The 20,605-nt window shown below is 42.7% G+C and overlaps 2 protein-coding genes across 5 annotated transcripts in view; one reads left to right on the top strand and one right to left on the bottom strand.

Annotated features, from left to right (window-relative positions):
• Positions 1–3,465, bottom strand: part of ALKBH8 (alkB homolog 8, tRNA methyltransferase) — a 62,734-nt gene extending 59,269 nt beyond the window's left edge. The window contains exon 1 of the mRNA XM_061457788.1: positions 3,362–3,465. The gene's annotated coding sequence lies outside the window, so the exon portion shown is untranslated. The remainder of the gene's footprint in view (positions 1–3,361) is intronic.
• Positions 3,352–20,605, top strand: part of ELMOD1 (ELMO domain containing 1) — a 40,789-nt gene continuing 23,535 nt past the window's right edge. For 2 of the 4 annotated variants that reach the window (XM_061457797.1, XM_061457794.1), the window contains exons 1-2: positions 3,352–3,497; positions 19,388–19,482. In XM_061457797.1, the coding sequence (XP_061313781.1) occupies positions 19,466–19,482 (17 nt within the window). In that variant the 5' untranslated portion in view covers positions 3,352–3,497; positions 19,388–19,465. The other 2 variants (XM_061457796.1, XM_061457795.1) reach the window with 2 other exon arrangements.

Genomic DNA, 20,605 nt, shown 5'->3' with positions numbered 1-20,605 from the left:
TGATATCACAAGTATCGTTATACTTAGCAGTATGATGCCATTACAGCAATTTTCTTTAAAATGCACAGCACTGTCACCAGTTGCCTAATGTATTATGGTCTCCTAAATCACACTCGGGCTAACAGAGCTGGAAGATCAAACATTAAGAAATAAAACATAAAAATTTTTAGCTCATCCATGGGTATCAGGAAAATTGCTAGCAGACTAAAGGCAAGGGAGTGGTTTATCACACCCTACTTTTGTCACCCAGGTGACAAAAGGGTGCCCTGATGCCCAAGGAGAGTGAGGGAAGTTGAAAGCAGAAGGTTTTCTTCTATGTTGAGCATAGTTGATCTCATCTTGAGTAAAACCTAAACAGGTTGGTAATCTGGATGTACAAGAGATTTTGCAGAACAAAAGTAAGGAAGTTCTTTATGCTTATTGCAAATTTTAAGACTATTTTGGCAGTACTAGGATTGTTAAGTGAAATATATTCTTTCTCTTGTCTGTTTTAAGTAAAAAAAAATACAAGTATATCTGAAGTGCTTCTGCCATTGTAACAAGAAAAATGCTATTTGTTAAAACAAAGAAATAACATACTATAAAACCTTTAACTAAAGTGTAAGCCCTTATGGTGTATTTAATAATGCTTGGATGGCATGTCTTCTCAGAGATGTGCTGAATGGTGTCAAAACACATCAGGTTCTTCCCAAGGGAAAGAATGCACATGTACTTTTTATCAATCTTGCCTCTATCAGTAAATTGTGCAACAAGAGCTTCTATCCAAAATAACAAGGGACTTGAACTGTTGGGTTTTAACCAATATCTGAGCTAGGTATGTTGGCTGCTATCTGGGATTTTTTGCTGCTTCTGTCACCTTCTCTGCAGTGCTAGATTAATCATGCAGGTGACCTTGCTGGTTTTTATTAGGCATAGCAGGATGTATGAGCTATTGCTGGAAAAGTGTGACATTGCTCAACTAGTGGGGTCCTGTATCTATTTCTTCTAATGCGTTTTTTACTGCCACTTCTAAGTACAGGCTATATATCTGCTGTCATGCACAGTTTCTTCTGCTGACTATAAATTAAAAATAATTATGCTGTTAGAAGGAAAGTACAGCATAGTAAAGTGTTCTGTAACTGCTTATAATCAAAAGAGCTGGGGGCTTTTTCATCCATGCCTCTGTTAGCTTTCAAATGCTGGTTTGCCTCAACTTTCCATGAGAACTATGATGCTGAGCATAAGAGGCATAGTAATCTGGGTAACTGCCATCACAGACATTGAGTGAATGCGTACATCAAACTGCAATTTGATAATAAGGATACTGTAAAAATCCAGTCAAGTCTGAAATGGCACTGCATGACTCCAGGATAGCTATGTACAACTGCATGATTCTGGAGAATGGGCAGGAGGTCATTTGGAAACTCCAGACTCCTTGATCTGATCCCCTAAATTTGCCATACGTAGAGTCAGTGAGCCTTTCTAATTTACAGTTTAAATTCCTCCATGTCTGTGGGCAAGAGAAATTATTTATTAGGGAAAAATCTTTACTGTGAGGGTAGTGAGGCTGTGGAACAGGTTTACCAGAGAAGCTGTGGATGGCCTCATTCCTGTAAGTGTTCAAGGCCAGGTTGGATGGAGGTTTGAGCAACCTGGTACAGTAAGAGGTATTCCTGCCCATAGCAGGGAGGTTGGAACTAAATGAACTTTACAGTCCCAACTCAAACCATTCCACGATTCTATGAGGAGTATGACATCTGGGAAGGTAAGGCTACCTCCATGACATGGATCTGGCTTTTCATGCTGAGGTTGCATCTTGCATCATTAAGAATGCATTGTCTCACAAAACTCTGTTCCCAAATTTATTTTGGGAAGCATAACTGAATTATGCTCCTGAAACACCTGAGAAGTTCCCAAATGCTGGATTTAGGCTGTTCAGAAGTGTAGCAACCCGTGGTGACTGCTCCTTGTGCTAGAGCAGTTCCTGACAGGAACAGGAACTGAAAGCAAGAATCTATGTCTTGGGAGTGGATATCATTGGGATATAGTAATAGGAAACACTGCTCTAATGCTGGAGACAGGAGGAAGGACTGCTTTTCTAGTTGCATCAGTACATGGAATTAAGCTTGAAAGCTTACTTCAATGTACAAAGCATGACACAAATAAGAGATGAGGTAGCAAAGCAGTGGTCCAATACCCATCATTTGGTGGGTTTCTTTGAGCATTGGACCTTGTTTGCTGATAGATGGTGTGGCCATGCTGGAGGCTGCTGAGACTTGTCCACCCATACCTGCTATTCAACCAGCTCCGCAGGTGACAGCATCTGCCAGCTAGGTGCATCAGGCATGCTGCTGTCAGGAAGTGGAAGAAGGACTACATAGCTCTAGCTGGGAGGAGGATTAAGTACCAGTCTGCTTTCCCTTGAGTAAGACATGAACAGTCTAGTCATTAAATGTTTAACTTTGTGACCCTGGTGTTTTCACCGTACTTCTTGAGTGTGACCGCTGATTATAGGATCAGAATAACTGAAAAAGGAGTTCAGAAGAAATGAAACCATGTGTCTTTAACAAGCACGCAGAAAACTATTTTTAGGTTAGGCAGAGAAAACACTTTGAAATCGAGGTTAATTAGCATTTTCAAAGGACATCTGAAAACCCAAGACTATTGGGCAATGCAGGGCTGCCAGTGTGGCCTGACAGCCTGCTTACAGCTTCAAAGGCACCTCTGGACAGATGGTACTGATGAACAGCAACACAGACTGTTTGCCTACTGGTGGAAGTTACAGCACCGAACAACTTTAAATTATTCTGTGGATGCTTCAGACAACATTGGTTATTATCTTGGAGAGCAGCACCATATAGATAAATTGGCATTGCCTGTGATCCTGATTAGCAGATTTTAAACTTTGAAGATCAAAAGCCTTTAGTGTATACTGCTGGGAAAGAAAGGATGCAGATCTCCTTGACAGGAGGGTGGGATGGGACAAGAAGGCAGGATGCTGACTCCCTGCCTGGACATCACCCTGGCTAGCCGGGACCTTAACCCCTAAGAGACGTTCCCTGCTCTCCCGCAGGACCTGAACTGTGGCTGGACTGCCCTCCAGCGCACAGGTATCGCCTTTCCCCTGCAGGCGTGGGGAGGACCTGAGGGAAGGCCTCGGAAGTCCGGCTTCATTTGGGGCAGGGGAAGGTCAGAAAGGTGCATCCTGCGCAGGGGACCCTCACGGAGACAAGGAGCCAACGCGCCCGCGGGAGCCGGCCGCGTCCCCTTCCCCTCCCCTCTCCGCGGGGCGGGTTTGGGCCCCGCTGCAGCCTCCCCCCGCGCTCGCCGGTAGGCGGCACCGCCACCGCCACCGCCTTCCTCCTCCTCTCCTCCTCCTCACCTTCGCCGGGCGCTGGGTGACCCAGATCGCGGCGGCAGCGCCGCACCCGCCCGGCTAGAAGGGGTGGCCCGGGACGGCGGCGGGGCTGCGCTGTGCCGTACCGCACCGCACCGCGAGGATGTAACGGCGGGGAGCGGTGAGTGCGCGGCGGCGGCAGCAGCGTTGGGCCCTGCCCGCGGCCCCGCAGGTCGCCGAGCGACGGAAGGCGGCTGCGGGCACCGCGGCGCAGCCCCTCCACCCCTCCTCCCGGCGGTGAGAGCGAAGTTTTGCCCCTCTGAACGCGGGGCTGTGCCTGGTTGGACCTTGCGGCATGAGGAGACTGGGGGGCGCTGGGTGGTTTGTGCCGTTAGGGAGTTTGCTGGTTTGTGGGCTTAACGCCCCATCCTCTGTAACCGGGCAGGGCCGGCGAGCGGGCGCTGGGCTCTGCGGCTCCGCAGCGGGCTCTACGCCCTGCGCCGGCAGCCCGCTCTACCCCGGGGGCCGCCGGCTCTGCTGGTCTCTCCCCGCCGCCTCTGGGAGCTGTCCTGAGGGCTGAGCACCTCGGTTACACCGGCGTGTGGGCATGATAGCGATGTTTTGAGTTTGGGTTTGGTTGGTTTTTTTTTCCATGGCAGTCTCCTCTTCTCTGCCTCCCCTTCATCCCCCTGCACGGTCATTGTGTGTTGAAGTTGCACTTGCTCCTGAGTTAACTCTGGGATTGATGTCTGTGGTCTCTATATTTCTCTTTGTCCTCACCGTTTCTGCTTTTCTTACCATTTCTATGAAGATGGCTAAAAAGAGAGTAACTAAATTGTTGGAGGCGGGGGGGAGAGGGGAGAGGGGAGGGGAGGAGACTGGACGGATTGGCGATGGGGATGACAACACCTTTGTCCCAATTCAGTCAACAGTCAAATCACAACAAGCTGGGTTTTTTTTTTGTGACAAAGGCGTTTGAAACAAAGGAGCCATTTTAGAAACTGAAAATATTAATTTTTAGCTTGCATGCTTTAGTAAATTCAGGCTTTTACTCTTCTCTGTTGTGCGTGTCGACACCCTCCACTCCCCCCATCCTAATGAATCCTAAAATGAAGTAAATAGAAGAAATGGCATCTCATAAATCCTGCATCATTCGCATGCACTACAGCAAACGTATTGGTTGCCTTCTGTTTCAAACATTTCATTGTGCATTTTAAAAGAACCTTATTTTGTACTGGTAGATATGTGAATAGTTGAAGCAGTTGAATGTGCTTGTATAAGAAAGAACATCTCGTCTCCCTAAGATGAGAATAACAAAAGACCTGTCATGTGAAGTAATTTGGTAGGTGTTGCATACTGATGTTTATTTAGCAAAGTGCAGGTCAGAGCAGACTTGCTGATAGGAGAGCCTGCTTTTCTCTGACTATCTTAGAAGATATGGATTGCTGCATTTCCAAACCAAACAGGTGGAGTTACATCTAGAAATATCTTTTGACTTGTTTAATACTCATATCATTTTATGCAGTATTTCCACTGAAACAAAGCAAAGCCACACTGCTGTAGCAATTGACTTATCACCAAGCTGAGTAGATGCTCAGAGGCAGGAAGCCTATGATTTTCAGGAGTGAAATCATGTGACAGCATCAGATGCTGAATGTATCAATCAAAGAAACTCGGCAGAAAATACTTCCAGGAAAGGACTAAGCAATAGAAAATTATCTAACAGAATGTGTCTGTTCACTGTTCCTGCTGCTTCACTGAACATGTTCTGTTAGTGTAAAAACCTACTGGGGATAAGCATGTAAACAAGGTGTCTACAAATCTTGCCTGCTCAGCTCTTGAGACAGGGCTTTATTAGCCATGGGACAGCATCACATTAGCTGCTCTGATGCTTGTGGATCCAAGAATTTCCTCTGATCAAACAGATCTGTCATTCTTGCCGAGGAATTGCAGCCCCTTGAGCTAAGCTATACTTAAGCAGGGAAACTTCAGGGCTATGTTGTATTAGGGGGTTATTTTGTCATCTGTCATCTCCCCTGCACCAACAGAGTTTTGCTGCTGCTTGCAGTGATGGAAGCAGAGAAAACGCTGGTGTATAAATGCTAGTTTGTCAAGACTGCTGCTAGTATTTAAGTGTTCCTGTATTTTAAAGCTGTCTGGAGAGCTTGTACTTACAGCTAAGCTGTGATCAGCTGTAACCAATGTTAACAAAAATTCTGGTTAGCTATACAGACAGGGCGCAAGTGCTATTCAGAGCCAGGCAAGCTTTCTTTTTCCCAAGGGGTCATTTGAAGTGTTAGCAGAAAATTGCAATAAGAACAAGCCTGGGCTGCCTGGAGATCAAATCTTGTTGGATTAAATGCCCTCTGGCTCATGAGACTCTATTTTTTAATTTTTTTTTTATGAGCATCTGCTCAGTCTTCTTGGTTGAAAAGCTTGTTTTATTTGACATTCTTCTGAACTCTTTTGCTTGGTGATGTAGTCCAAATGTTAGCCTCCTTGAATGAAAGCTTTGGGAAGGAAGCAAAAAGAGTAAACCCCAGGGTAGGGTTTGCTGTAATATTAGGAAGGAAGCCGGGTGGTGAGATTCCAGTCAAGAAGCAAGGATAAAGTAAGACAAAATAAAATGAAAAAATGAGACTGATATAGAGGGACATGGAGAATGATTGTGGTAGTGCAGGGCAGAGGTTCAGGCTTAGCATCCTCAGCATCAACATAACGTGATCTAAGCTCAGCCAGTAACTGAGCTTGCCTGCTGAGCCGTGCTGCACCACAGGACTTGCCAAGCCTGAGTCTGGGGTGGAAACGCTGCTTGTGCTTGTTCATACCAGGTGGTGGAGAGAGTAATCTAACAGCAGAGGCTGCAGAGCAGCTTCTCAAGTCTCTTTTCAGTGGTACATGGCACTGCTGAGCACTCCTTTTCAGAGCAGAGCAAGCATATTAGTGGTGAGCTGACTTGTCTGACTGCCTTGAAACAAATTATGGGTATGTTTACACTTGCAATTTGGCTAGTGTCCAGTCTGAGTATCAGCCACATGTTCTGGAGACCTTCTCCAGTGCCTTGTGCTGGTTCAGGTCTCAGAGCAGCATCGCTGCAAGACACCTGAACTCTCCCAATGAAACTAAGCTAGGAGTCCTGCTGTGGGAGCACTCCCAGTCAATTACTGAGTCTTGCATGAAAGAGACCGATTTCTTAAAAGTACCTCTCAGCTGTAATCGAGTGAGCAGTTCTCATCCACTTAAGCATGAAACCAATGAAAAGTCCCACATCAAGTTTGTTATCTTCAAACACTTCTGGCAGTTCATTCTGGAGTGCTACATCCCACTCCCCTGAAAAATCATAGAATAGTTAGGGTTGGAAAGGACCTTAAGATCATCTAGTCCCAACCCCCCTGCCATGGGGAGGAATACCTCACACTAAACCATGTCACCCAAGACTGTCCTGCCTGGCCTTGACACTGCCAACGATGGAGCATTTACAACTTCCTTGAGCAACCCATTCCAGTGCCTCACCACCCTTACAGTAAAGAGCTTCTTCCTTATATCCAACCTAAATTTCCCCTGTTTAAGTTTTAACCCATTACCCCTTGTCCTATCACTACAGTCCCTAATGATGAGTCCCTCTCCAGCATCCTTGTAGGCCCTCTTTCAATACTGGAAGGCAGCTATGAGGTCTCCACACAGCCTTCTCTTCTTCAGGCTGAACAGCCCCAGATTTCTCAATCTATCTGTTACAGCTGAGAGATCCTTCAAGAAGATATTTTCTAGCACTTATAGGAGGATTAGTACCTGAGTGGAACCAAGTGGTTGGGCATGGCGTTTTTAACATGTCCTAATCTGTTTGCAGATCCTCAGGCTGAGCACTCCATTTTGGTTCAGCCAGCTACAGTCACAGATGGACAAGGGAGCCTGGAGAATAGGAGAAATACAGGAGGTGCAACGACTGGATTTGAAAACAATCAGCAGACTGAGCAGGTGAAATTACAACTTGTTAGAGCAGATTTAGGAGGTACAGGATACAGTAGTCTTCATGACTGTCAATAGGAAACCGTGTATACTTGTGAGCTCCCTCTCTGGTGCTACTGTACCTAGAATTACTTCACAGCATTTTTAGTCTTAGTACAGATGTCTACACTAAGTTTTAGCTGAGGCAGAGTGTGTTTTTGAAGCAAATGTCACAGTTGTCCCTGCCTTTTTGTTCTTTACCTCACTTTGTCTTGGAGCACCTGAGAATAAATGGGAGGAACTGTTCTGGGGGCACATTAACTGCAACCTGATATTGCTAATGCTGCAGTTACTGCAGCATCTATATTGCGTATTTTGTTTAAAAACAAACAGACTTTCTTTTCCACTATCTATGTGGTATTTCCCCTCCCTCCCCCCCCCCCCCCTTATATATTTAAAACCAAACATCCCTACCTTTCATTGTCCTCCAAAATGCTTTGGGTATTGAGACTTTTCCCATGGTGTGGCAACCATTTGTTACTGCAGTGATAATACTTGCACAATCAGTGGGCATGCAGATGGTAAGAATTGGGCACCTTGGTACAAAGCAGTCCTGTGGTCATTGAAACTGTAGTCTTCTTCCATCGCTCTGGTAGGCAGTTATAAGAGCAAATCTCTTATTCTCTCTCCCACTCTGCTTTCACAAAGCCACATCCATATCAACATTGGCTTGGATGCGTGCCATCAAACAGGTTGTGCCTCTGAAACAGTAAGATCAATGTGGGGTTTGTTAAATTTGGGCTTGCTAGGCCTTCACACTGTCAGTGTTAAGGCAGCCTGTGGAGAACAGATGGATTGAAGGAGGAAAAGAGGAGTTCTGGCTGAACCATTTGAGGAAGGGAGAGGAGTGATGGAGAGGAGTGATGATGCTCCCAGAAGATACTGAAGAAGGGGCATACCCTGGGCACAGATTAAGAAAAGGCCATGCAGTCTGCTCCAGCTATTTGGTGGGGGACAACATCTCCAAGAATCTAAGATAATCATGTTCTTTGAACATTGTTTGTCCTGACCACCTACAGTACAAATGTTTTGGCTCAGGGCTTGTTTTCATACAGCATCTTTGCTGTCTTTAGGCACCTATGTGCAAACAAGATTGAGGTTTCACTGTGAAAAGGAAAAGTGTTTTGGTGTTTTTTTTTATACCATAGGCTGTTTTAGCTAGAGTGGCTTTTCTTGCTACCCCCACATCATCCTTATTTATCATGTTGTAGGGATTATTTGAAACTTGGGGGCATATTCTTCCAGAGGGGAAGTTGAGTGATGCAGCATGAGCAAGGGAGTCCTCTTGCTTCTGTGCATCTTGAACGTCTAGTTAACATCATAAGCAAACCAAACAATTCGGGACTAGATCTAAAGCTTGAAAGATATGGTTATGGTCACCATTCAGTATAAAAACCAACCACAAACAGCAAGAGAAAAACCCTACTGAAAAAAACAAACCCACTGAATCTGGAGAAAATCTCAGTGTGCACATGGTAACCTGTATGATACGGCACTATCTCAAGGATGAGATCAGGTCATGCTAATGAATTATGGTTGTATCTGCTGCAAGCATTCTGCCAACTTGTCTTATTTAGTTTCTTTTAAAAGTTTTTCTAACTCTTACACTTATAGTCCTACCCTTTATCTCATTAAAAAATGAATGCCCCACTATTCTAAGTAGAAAGAGATGCTGAAGGAAGGAGACTTTCACTGTTGCATTGTGTTAAGAATAAGTGTGTTACAACAATGCTGTCAGTCATTCTGTCCTAGTTTATTATTCTTGCTCTGCTTTGCTCTTCTTCCCTCTTGGAAATGGTGTTATAGGAACAGCTTCCCATGGTCTTCATGTCTCTTTCTCTTCTCTTCCCACATTGTCTTCTCCTCTCTCTCCACTTTTCTGCTATCAATTCTTTGCCAGCATCCTTTTCTGTCTGAGACTAGGTAATGAAAAGAAAGCAAATGCCCAGTAGGATTGAGCAAGAAGTGGCAGAGGGGAGGAGAGCACCATGGCACTTCACGTTTCTCTTGCCACTGGCTTTTTTCCTATTTGGTCAAAAAAAGCCAGTTTGTGCAATAACCACATAAGGATGGTTCCTGGGCAATGTCTGAAAGCGTGTTTCATAAGTCTTGCTCGCCACCTGGTGTAACTTTATTGACCTTCAAACCATTCTTTTAATCTTTGTTTTTCAGCTTTTCATCATGTTTTCCTTTTGCTCTGTCATGTTAGAGGGGTGTTTGTGTTGCTCCTTGCTATGAATGTCCCTGGCTTAAACTCCATCCTAGCTTGCTTTCTCCACTATTTATGGAGCAGTGCTCTGTACACAGTGTTGCCTGTAGTTAGCTTAAGCTAATTTAATCTAAGAACGGTGAAGTGAGTCTTGATGCAGTTTTACAGTTGTTCATAACCCATGTTAATGGAAACTAAAATTTGGTAAGATACTTGTGACTCTTCCAAGTTGAAGACTGAAAGCTGCTGGTACATAGGCCTGTCTGAGCAACAGATTTGGGAAGATACCCCTAAAGTGATTTTTATTTTTGACTGTGTTACCATTCAAAATTTTACACTGAAGAAGGTGTAACCAAAACATGGAGTTTCCAGTATTTCCTGCAGAAACTTAAGAAAACTTTTTGTTTTCCACAGGAAAACAGACTGTTTCTTCCACTTCTTCTCACCCCAGACATTGGTAAAATTCGAGCAATCTACTCTGAGCATGTTGTTCTGGGCAGCAAGCGCATAACCAGAACTTCCATCAAGGTCATGTACTTGGAGCTGTCCTGATTTGCTGCCTCTTGGGTTGCAGAACATCTCACTGAGCAGCAAATTGAAGATTAAATACTAGGCCACAAAGCTTGCGAAAAACCTGCCATGGGATTTTTAGTCCTCTTGTCTGCAGATTAAATAAAAAGTTTCATTTATTGTGGTCCCTCTGTAGGTTGCAGGACTGCAGGTAGCAGAGAGCTGGTGCATAACACTTGTTATAGGATGCTCACAGTTTCACAGATGTGATGCTTCATCTAACATCATCCAGCATCATCAGAGATCATTATTATTGACTCCTGGCTTAGGGAACAGTGTGTCTGTAAAATTACAGTAGGACATGAAGAAACTCTCATGTACCCTACTCTTGCATGTCTGTCTTGGAGATAAAGTTGATGCTTGCATGCCAAAGTAATCTGGATGCAGTGAGGGGGAAACTGGGCACCACAGCAGTTTTCTGTTAGATGAGTATGAATTTTGTCTGATCTTCACCAAGTTTCTGGGTAAATAAATTGCTTTATGCTTCTCTAGCCTGCAAGCTTTGTCTGGCCTTTCTCCTGACATGTCTACTGTCCTTGTCTTTTTGTTTGACAGTTAACAAAATAAATATGAAAGTCCTTATTTCTACATGCTTTCTGGCTGATGCCTGGTGTGTGGTTGTATTGGTTTGATGGCTGAATTAACTGCATGGTCCAAGCAAACATAACGGCTGTTAGAAAGGTAAAGCAAAGGACAGAGCAAGCATCTCTGATGTCATTTTATTGACACTGCAGATCTGCATGTGACCCACTCATAGAATGATGTTTCTTCCTCACAAATTACTACGTGTTAGGAATTGGTAGGGCTCTAAAGCAAATCTAGACTTAGGTTAATTTTGGTGGCGACTACTTCATCTTTGCCTTTTACCTTCTAAACTCCTCTCACCTAGGCAATGAGGTGGAAACTACGAAGAGAATGGAAAAGAGCATGAGTCATTCACTTTTAGAAATAGTCACTTTGTTTTTTCTCCAGGAAGCTTCTGCAGTAATTATTCTGGGAGCTAATCAGGCAGCCTCTTTGGATTTTACGCATCCAGTTTTGTAGGATTTATTCTAAGCTTGAAGGAATGTTGCTACAAAGTGTGATGTTTTATTTAGAACAGATTTTCTTGCAGTGCAAGCTATTGTATGGTGTGTCTGAAAACAGAGCAAGTAGGCCAGAAACATTGCATTGAAAACCATGTAGGCACACATGAACCACCCAGATGATGCTGCTGTTCTCCTGGGTGAACTATTCAGTGGTCAAGTGAGAAGTGGCTCTTGAGAAGTGGCTAAAAATTATGCCTCTTCATAATGCATGCAGGGGTGGGGGGAGAAGTTGCTATGGGTTGAAGGCTCTTTGCAAGCACAAGTCTTTGGTTTTAGCTGATATATCATCTATTTGGGCCTCTTCTGGATAAAATACACTTTCTTCAATAAGCAGAGTAAACTTGTTAAGGATGGAAACATTATAGACTGAGACAACACTTGTATGCTCTAATTCCTTTTGAAGTTAAGCATCTAATTACATTTCTAGAGGCTTACAATACTTTGGGGTGTGGAAAGCTTCCTCTGCTTTTTAATTTCACATTTAGTATTAGAAATAGAATGTACCCAGTGAAGTCTTCACTGGTGACCTGAATTGACTTCATATAATTTTATCCTCAATATCTTTCGACATTATAATGGAGCAGAGCTAATAGAAATTGGTCAAAGTAGATTATTGCCCAGTTCTGAAGTCAAAATATACCTGTATGCATGTACATCTCCTTTATTGCATATCTAGAATTTAGTTTGCTTTAAACAATCAGACACAGAACCATAGCCGTTTTCTTTTAAAGGGCAGAGATCAACAAGGAACTGTGGATATGCTTCTACAAATGCTGAGTTTTGGGCTGATGTTATCTTCATCAGCCTTTGGGTTGTCACTGAACAAAAGTCTACTGAGAAATTGCAGTGCATAGTCTTAACTGGATGGTATTAGAAGTAACCTGCCATGTGAGGTTTGACAAGTAAGTTTTCTTGAACCCACATGCAGTCCTGTGTGACTGTCTATGACCCTCTTGATGCTTCTGTGTTTGTCTTGTATCTGTGAAGTATTTGCCACTTTAAAGAGGCAGTAATGGACTGAAGTGCTAAATTAGGACTGTAGAATTAGGGGCTCCTAGAACACTGTTCTGTGGCTTGGGAGAAGTGTGGGGATTTATGCTTTCTCACCCTCCAACTCTGCTGTGATTTTAAGCTTTTATTCGGAGCTTTGTCTTTGTGTTACTTAATTGTGCTGTGTATGCTCATGCTCACAGGCTCTTTTACACAGAACTAAAATTCAGAGAGTTTGCTTTCATGCCTAGTCTTTCCATCACTCTCCTAGTGAAATACAGAAACATAAAATGTCAATGTGTGATGGAGATTAGGAAGGGAAAAAATCTTATTACCTGTGACAGTGTGACTGAAGTCAAGTCTTGCTTATTAGCTGCATCAATCAAGTGTGACATTTTGTTCCAAGACTTTCTTCTATAGAATGCTTGAAGTTGAATATAGCTTCGTCTTAAGCACATGGAAATGAAAATACCCTTCTGTAGTGAGATGAGGAGCCGAGCTCACACAAAACAGGCATCCGCTGATGATCTTTCCTTGAAGTAGGTCCTGCCAGTGGCTGCAGCTTTTGGTGTTAGGTGAAGCCACTTCTAAGTGCACATAAACCATTTCGAGGCAACCTGTTCCTGATAGCCTTCTGTCAATAGAGTGAGGTGTCTCCCACAATGTTTTCTGAGTTGGAGAGGTCTAAGTACTGCTCTTGCAATAAGATTTGAAGACCTTTAAATTACTATGCTGGGTTCTAAATATATCCTTTAGTGACTTTTATGCCACCTTTGGACTTGAATACAAGTTGGAAGATGCAAGTAGGTATGTGTCTGTTCCATGGAACAGCCTGCTTAGGGCTGTAATCCTTGTAGGACAAGGGGTGACAGGTTCAAACTTAAGCAGGGTAAGTTTAGATATAAGGAGGAAGTTCTTTACTGTAAGAGTGGTGAGGCACTGGAATGGGTTGCCCAAGAAAACTGTAAATGTTCCATCCCTGGCAGTGTTCAAGGCCAGGTTGGGCAGAGCCTTGGGTGACATGGTTTAGTGTGAGGTGTCCCTGCCCATGGCAGGGGGGTTGGAACTTGATGATCTTAAGGTCCAACCTGAACTATTCTATGATTCTATGATAAACAGTACTTGTTGAGAATACGCCTGACCAAATTGGGGTCCTAAAGCTGTTGGGGAGTTATTTGTATCTGGGGGTTTTGTGTGTTACACCGATACTGGCAGGACTCTTAGAAACTCCTGTTCTTAAATTGTATGGTCAAATTGAGGAGGCTTTCAGGTGGGAGAGGTGGGGAGAGATGAGGTTAAGAGAGTAATCTTAGTCCATCTTCAAGCTAAGCTTTTTTTCATGGCAAACACTGCAAATTATATGGGATTTTAGTGAGATGTTGGTAGCTCTTATACTAGTAAAATAGCAAGGACTTGGGCACGCTGTGTGTTGCATAGAGTACTTGGGTATAACTCAAGGTATCTGAGATCTCATAAGAGTGACCGGGGGGAAGCAGGGAATCAAAGGTGGGAAGGGACCTCAAAGGGTCTCAAGCCCAACCTCCTGCTCACAGCAGCATCAGCTCTGAGTTCAGGCTTCTTGGGACTTTTCAAGCTGGGGCTTGAAACCTCAAAGCATAGAGACTGCACAGCCTGTCTGGGCAGCCTGTGCCACTGCCTGGCTGTTCTCTTAGGGAAACATTTTCACCTTGTATCCAGGCTGAACCTTTCATATTTAAGTTTATGTTTGCTGGTTTTCACCTTCCTGCACTGCTGTGAAGAGTCCATCTAAGACTTCTTGATGGCCTTCCCAAAGTCACTGGAGGTGCTGTTAGGTCCCCCCAAAGCTGTCTCTGCCCTGGGCTGAACAAGCCTATCTCCCCCAGCCTCTCCCCCACCATCTCAGTAGCCTCTGCTTACCACTGTCCAGTTTATTGGTATCCTTTGGGTATTCCTGGGCCCAAAAGTAGACAGTGTATAAATGCGATCCAAAGTGCTGAGCAGAGGAAGATAGTCCTTTCCTTCAATCTGCTTACTGGCTTTGCTTGTATTTATGCAGCCTAGCATGCTGCTGTCTGTGCATACTGCTGGCCTGTGGCCAGCATGCTATCCACCAGGACCTCAGGGGACAATTCGCAATGTGTATAGCTGTTCTTTCCCTTTCTAATTCTAGTTACTGCAGGTTGGTATTCAGGCTAGAGAAGCATTAACTGTCCCATCAACAACAACAAAAAAGGAATGTGTAGTAGCAAAGCACTTTTGGTGATGTAAGGCTAAATATTGTTAACCCTCACAAATACATGCACATGGACTTTTGAGGTGAATAAGGGATAGATTACAAGCCAGGATGCTACTAAGAAAGGTTGCAACCTGAAGTCAGCATCAAGGTAGTTTAGAAGAACCTACTTTGGAACTCTTAACAACTAAACCTAAAAAATAAATGATTTTTTTCCTCCTCTACACTCAAGATGATTGATGTAATTACTGCTTTCTATTTCAAATGTATGTCGGTTTTTTTGCGAGGAGGAAAGTTTGGATGAACTGTAATCTAGTGATCCACATAAACAAAGTCCTATATTCTGCTTATCTTAATGGTTGATGGTTTGTCTCTTCAGCAGGGCTATTCTTTCACCATAATTAGAATATAAACCTTCTAAAAATGTTTGCAGTATGCCAGGTGAATCATTAGTTTGCAAGACAAACATTGGGGGGGGGGGGGGTCAAATACCTTGTTTTTATATTTTACTCTGCAAATACGGTGATTTATATTTGATAATACAATTTTTTTGCTCAGCTGTATCTGCAGCTTTCTTGAAGACAATAAAGCAAACCCTCTGCTTCAGTAGAGGTGACTTTTAAGGCTTACTCTTGACTATTTTCAGCCTTCAGCAACTGTTAACCTTTCAGATTGGTGCATGTTTTGCTATACAACTTAAAAGAGCATAGTCACAAGGATTAGAACAGTTAATGTTTAAGGAAAGCTTAATTTGTATTTTGAGACAGATCTTGCAATGGTTTTGCTGTTCTATGTGACTATAGTAGTACAGCTGCTCTTTCAAGAAAAGCTGCAGCTAGTTTTAGGAGGGGAAGTTCCTGTCTGGTTTAAGATAAACTGGATGAAACAATTGGCAGTGAATGGGTATGTGGGTGTGTTGAAGGCGGTTGACTTGTCTAAGTGGTGTGATATGGGATAAAATCCTGCAAGCTGAAAAACTTGAGTGTATGGGAGATCCAAACTGCATTCTTGCTCAATCATTCTCAATGTGAAGCCTTAAAATACGAGTATTTTCATGCCAAAGAGCTAACCTTAAACATTGGGATGAGAGGTTTTCAGTGGTGGATCTGTGTTCTTCTAGGGGATTAATGAAAGCTGGTGAATGAAGGCAAACGTGTTTGTCTTTAGGCTTATCCCAGCTTCATGGCTTAATCAAAAAAAGGCTGAAAAGTTACCTACAAAAGGAGAACAGGAAGAGTACCTTGCAGGTTCCTCAGTGAGGCAATGTGAGTGTGTATAGCTTTAAGCTGGAACACTCTTTTTAGGCTGCAGAAAACCAGCTGCAAGTTCACATGAATGAAAGCATGTAGGAGTGCAGACTCAGGCCCTCAGGGTGGTGGGTGAGTGCTGTGGCCAATGGGCTGCTCCCCATCCGGTACCCACTGGCTCTGGCCGTCCGGCTGCAAGTCTGGCACTTTCTGGCAAAGTGGTATTTCCTAAGTGCCGGGAGTCTTCAGAAACTTGTATTTGAGTCTCCCCAAATCCGAAACTGCTGCCAGATTCTCAACTAGATCGTGTAACTGTTGTACTTTTTCTGTCAGGAAGCCCACAAACGTGCAGTACCCTGATTATCTGTCACTTGTAGAAACCATTTTCTCACGTGTCTTCCTTTCCCACAAGTGGACTTGGGAGGCCTTCCTGATCTGCAGACATCCAACTTAATGAGGAAACTCTTTCCTTAAGAAAACAGGAGTCTGGAAACCAAGTCCCTCTCTCTGGCCAAAAAGCTTGGTTTTTTTTATTGTGGGTTTTTTTGGTTGGTTGGTTGGTTTGGTTGGTTTTTGTTGGTTGGTTTGGTTTTGGGGTTTGTTTGTTAGTTTGTTTTTTCTGAGCACACTTAATGACAACTGACTGAAAGTTTTTGACAAACTGAAGTGTTGTCCAAAGCTACAGCTGCTCTTGTTCACTGAGATGCTGTAACAGCTTTTCCAAGAGTAAGAGTGGCGCTTTATTTTGTATGGAATTTTCTCTTTTCTTTTTTCTTTTTCTTTTTGTTCTTTTTTGTTGTTGTTTTTTCTCTCCTCAGAAGAAATCTGTTATACTTTGAGAGGAAAAAAGGTTAGCAGAAATTAGGTCTTGTGGCTCTACAGGTTTATGAATAGTTGAACTTAGCTGTGAATTGTGGTAACAATATTTTTAAAGACTTTTAACACTTTTCATCACAGGGAATCTTTACCAAGCTCCCCCAGACGATCACTTATGGAGATGTATGGAAATGGGGAATGCTGACCTCCAGTCCTATTTGCTTGAAGATGACTGTAGATTCTGACCTTCTGATTTGGCTTCCCAGTCTAACTTGGATGTCAATAGCTTACTGCTGTGTGTGTGTGTGAATCCACAGAAGTGGATTCTTGCAAGAATTGCAGAGCATGGCATTCATTTCTATCCCTGTACATAGCAGATGGCAGCATTTACAAAGCCTGCCTGCCAGACATTAAAGCAAAGTTTCTTTATTTTATGAACCAAGACAGCAGTGTAGTCTGTGCTTTCATTTGTGCTGGAAGTCTTGCCCCTAGGTCTTGAAACCTTCTTGGTAAAGTCAGGTGGAATTTGATTGCTTTGTGCTTGAGTGGAGGAAACTGCTTTTGAGACTGCAGCCTTTCTATGGATCTCGTTATTGGCTGTGCTTGTGCTGTAGGGCACTAGCTGTTGAAGCCTGCAGGAGGAACTATTCCTCTCTAAGCTGGGCAGCTTTGATGTTGACTTCTGTCTCTTCAGGACTTCTGCTGTAAAGTTTTTCTGGTGACTTTCACTCCTGCCCTCTTTTAATTAAAATAAAGAGAGCAAGGAGAATTATTCCTGTAATTTCAAGGGTGGGTTTTAAAGAGATCCAAAATTGGCACTTTTAACCATTTGTCATGCTTGTTTTGTCAGTTATGCTTTTTCTTTGCAACCAAAGCCAACAACCTACCTTTGGGTTTAGCTTTCTGGTAAGAAAGCAGGAGTTTATGAACAGCAATGTTGACTTCTTAAAAATACAGTTTTTGAAACAGCCTAACTTTTAATAAGCATTCAAAACAAATTTATAATTGTCTCTAGCTGGTACCTGTTCTTGAAGGGGGAGCATTCAAAGCTCTTACCATGCCACATTTGAATGAGCCAATTCTGGAGTTCAGGCAAGTGGAACTTCTCTTCCCTTTATAGCAGTAGTAAAGAAGCAGCATCACTTTCAGCAAGGACCTTGATCAGAATCGAGAAGGAGCTGACCTCAGAGGTTGAGGCCAGCACACATTTTTAGAGGGGTTGATTTGACAGCTCCTGGCACTTCTGGTGTGTTCCTTACACTGCTGCCCTTACAGGTCAAATACTGTGGTGAAGCTTTGTTTGAATTGATGTTAAAAAGCTGAGACTCAGCTGCAAGAATCTTTCACAAACTGTATGTTTTAAACAGCAAATTATTAGACTGGAGAAGGGGAGCAAGTTACATCCCCTCCAGTTTTTGCCTATCATCTCCTGTGCTTCCTGTGCTTGCTGTCATCAAAGACCTATCAAAAGCTGTAGCAGGAAGTGCTAGGAGCCTGCCTACTGTGTTAATTAATGAACAAGAGTTTGATGTTAGTATCTCTATGCCCTTGCAAGCAGGTGTAACTGCAGCCAGCAGCAATTACAGCTGTATTCAGGGGACAGCAACATGATTCAGCCAGTCAAAAACAATATGAATGAATGAAGCTTTCACAGTTCAGGGATTATGTATTTTTAGCAAGCTATATGTGATGTAATCCAACAAGATAGCTGCATTTTTCTGAACTTAAATGCTTGTTCTGTTGCTGACAGCAGGCAACAGCATAACATAAAACTTGCAAGTTACAAAAGGGAAAGACTATAAGAAGAAGGTAGGGTAAGATGATTTTTATCCCATCAGTGCTGATAAGTCCCGCAAAAGAAAAATAGATTTGAGGTTCTTACAAACTTGTGACAAAAGAGGCCAGATTTTTTTTTTTTTTTTAAGGCCCTTAAGTACTGTTGAGCATGCTGCATGTACTGCTAATAAAAACTGGTCTCTTAAATGATTTCTTAACTATGCAGCTTTCAGGCTTTTCAGGCCTTCTGTTCACTTTGAAAGTGTGGTCTTATTCTCTTCAAGTCTTGGATTAAGCTGTCCCAGTAGAAGTTGTGTAGCAGTAGCCTATTTTCTGGCAGCAAATAAAGATGTTTTATTGCCTTTTACAGGATATGAAGTACAGCAATCTGAGAAGTCTGCATCCCTTATTCAAATGCCACTTGGATGTGAATACCCCCTTTTAGAAATCCGAAGTAAAGAGGTGGTGACTGGTGTCTGTAGTACATGAGCAAGGCTATATTTATGATGTTTTTTCCTGAATTATGCCTGTTCCTCCTCCTCTACTGGAACTAAATGTTAATCACAGTGAAAATTAATTGTAGGACCCCAGATTTCGGAACAGATGGACAACCTGATCAACCGTGTCTATTGTGAGACCTCACTTAATAAAGCAGGTCACCAGAAAAATTGATTACCTGACATCTCCTATAGTGAGCTAGATCAGGACTCAGTAGCTCTTTGCTTACATGCTACTTTTAGACCAAATGGTGTTGTAAATTCTGAGAACAGAGGGCTTTTAACAGCAGAGTGAAATGAACATCTCTTGAAACTGCCACCTGGAAGCTGCTGTGAACCAGGCAGGTTTTTGAAGAACACAAAAAGTGTTTGAAACTGTAGATTTTTCTTCAAGCGTTCTTGCTTATTTCTGTACGCCTACTCAAACTTTTTGCTTGTCTGAAAAAAAAAGACATGGGTAGTATAGTGTGGTCGAAGTATGTGCTCAGGCTGAACAGTGTGAACAAACCAGGATTTTTCACTTTGTTCTGATTGACATGAGATTTCTTAGCATCCGTCCCATGTATTTCCATAGATGTTTGTTTCAAGAGCAGTTTAGCAAACTAAAACACCACTTTGTTCTTCTCTTAGTAAATACATCTCAATTATATTTTTACAGCATTAATATCGCCTGCAAGGCAGAGGTCATCAGCGATCAATAGAGTACGGCTCCAACAACACAAACCAAACTGTCACCATGAAACACTTCCTGAGGTAACTGTTCTGCATTTTTTCAAGTGTTAAATTATTCTAATTACTTCTATGCTGCAGTGAGTTAACAGTTTTAGCTGTTAGCAGTAATACAGAAGGTGTAAACTAGTTTATACTAGATTGCTTTCTGTTGACCTAGATTTCGCTATTTAATTAAAGCTATTTTAATTTAAAATTTCCAGTTTTTATAGAAGAAAATAATGTGGGAGGTGTCTTGTGGGATTGGAGCAGTGATGTGTCAAATCAGTAGTGCCTGATATGTCAGGGGAAAACAGAAGAAACCATAACCTGCAACAGTTCTTGAAAAAGGTTGGGTTTTCTTTCCCATTCTTCCCATTCAAAAATGCAGTCTGCTGTCTGTATTTTTGGAGTGTTATTTGTGAAAGCAGAGAAGGGGAGATGGCTGACAAAAATGTGCAAATGTTTTTGAAGCCAATTCTGCTCAATTTGAAGGGGAATGTCTATTACTTACTCCTATATGACTTGCAGTTTTTTCTCTATAAACCAAGGTACTATGAGAGACTTGCAGGCACCAGCTGTAGGTGCAGAAAGCCCATGATTTCTTTGTTGTATAGTCAGCAAAGAGTTGAGCACTCCTAGAAACTAACAGAGATAACGAACATAATTTGTGTATAAACCTAAGAAATAATTTTCTGTCTGAATGGGAAAAACCTTTTCAAGAGAGTTGAAACATAGGCTTCTATATAGAGCATCTGTCACTATATTTTTTCTCTCTCTTTAGGCTGTTTATAGTAAATAATTGTGTATCAGCATTATCACCTCTAGGTTGATCATCTCTAATGACTTTACTGCAGAGCCAGCTGTGGCTTAAGCATTTCTGTGGGGTGTTTGGGTCAGTTTTCTCAGGTATCTTGAGCAAGCTGCAAAAAGGACTCTGTAAATACACAGGTTAAATGTATACAACAAATATTTATTTGCCCACACCCACAAAAGACAGCTAAGATTTAATGAGCCATTAGGCTAAGTGTTCGTGTGCTCACCACCCTGATAGGCACCAATCAGGAGGGAAAGGATTGACTGGGCTCTGAGGCCCAGATCTTGGGACTGGATACTCACAAGTCTTCCATAAACTCCACTGGTACTGGTCCAGTGACTGAATGGTTTA

The sequence above is a fragment of the Pezoporus flaviventris genome, unplaced genomic scaffold, assembly GCF_033815535.1.
Source record: "Pezoporus flaviventris isolate CSIRO_AGI_PZ_B2104156 unplaced genomic scaffold, CSIRO_AGI_Pfla_v1 ptg000025l, whole genome shotgun sequence".
NCBI lineage: Eukaryota > Metazoa > Chordata > Aves > Psittaciformes > Psittacidae > Pezoporus > Pezoporus flaviventris.
The sequence above is the reverse complement of the archived record's forward strand: the minus strand, read 5'-3'. Positions and strand labels throughout refer to the sequence as shown.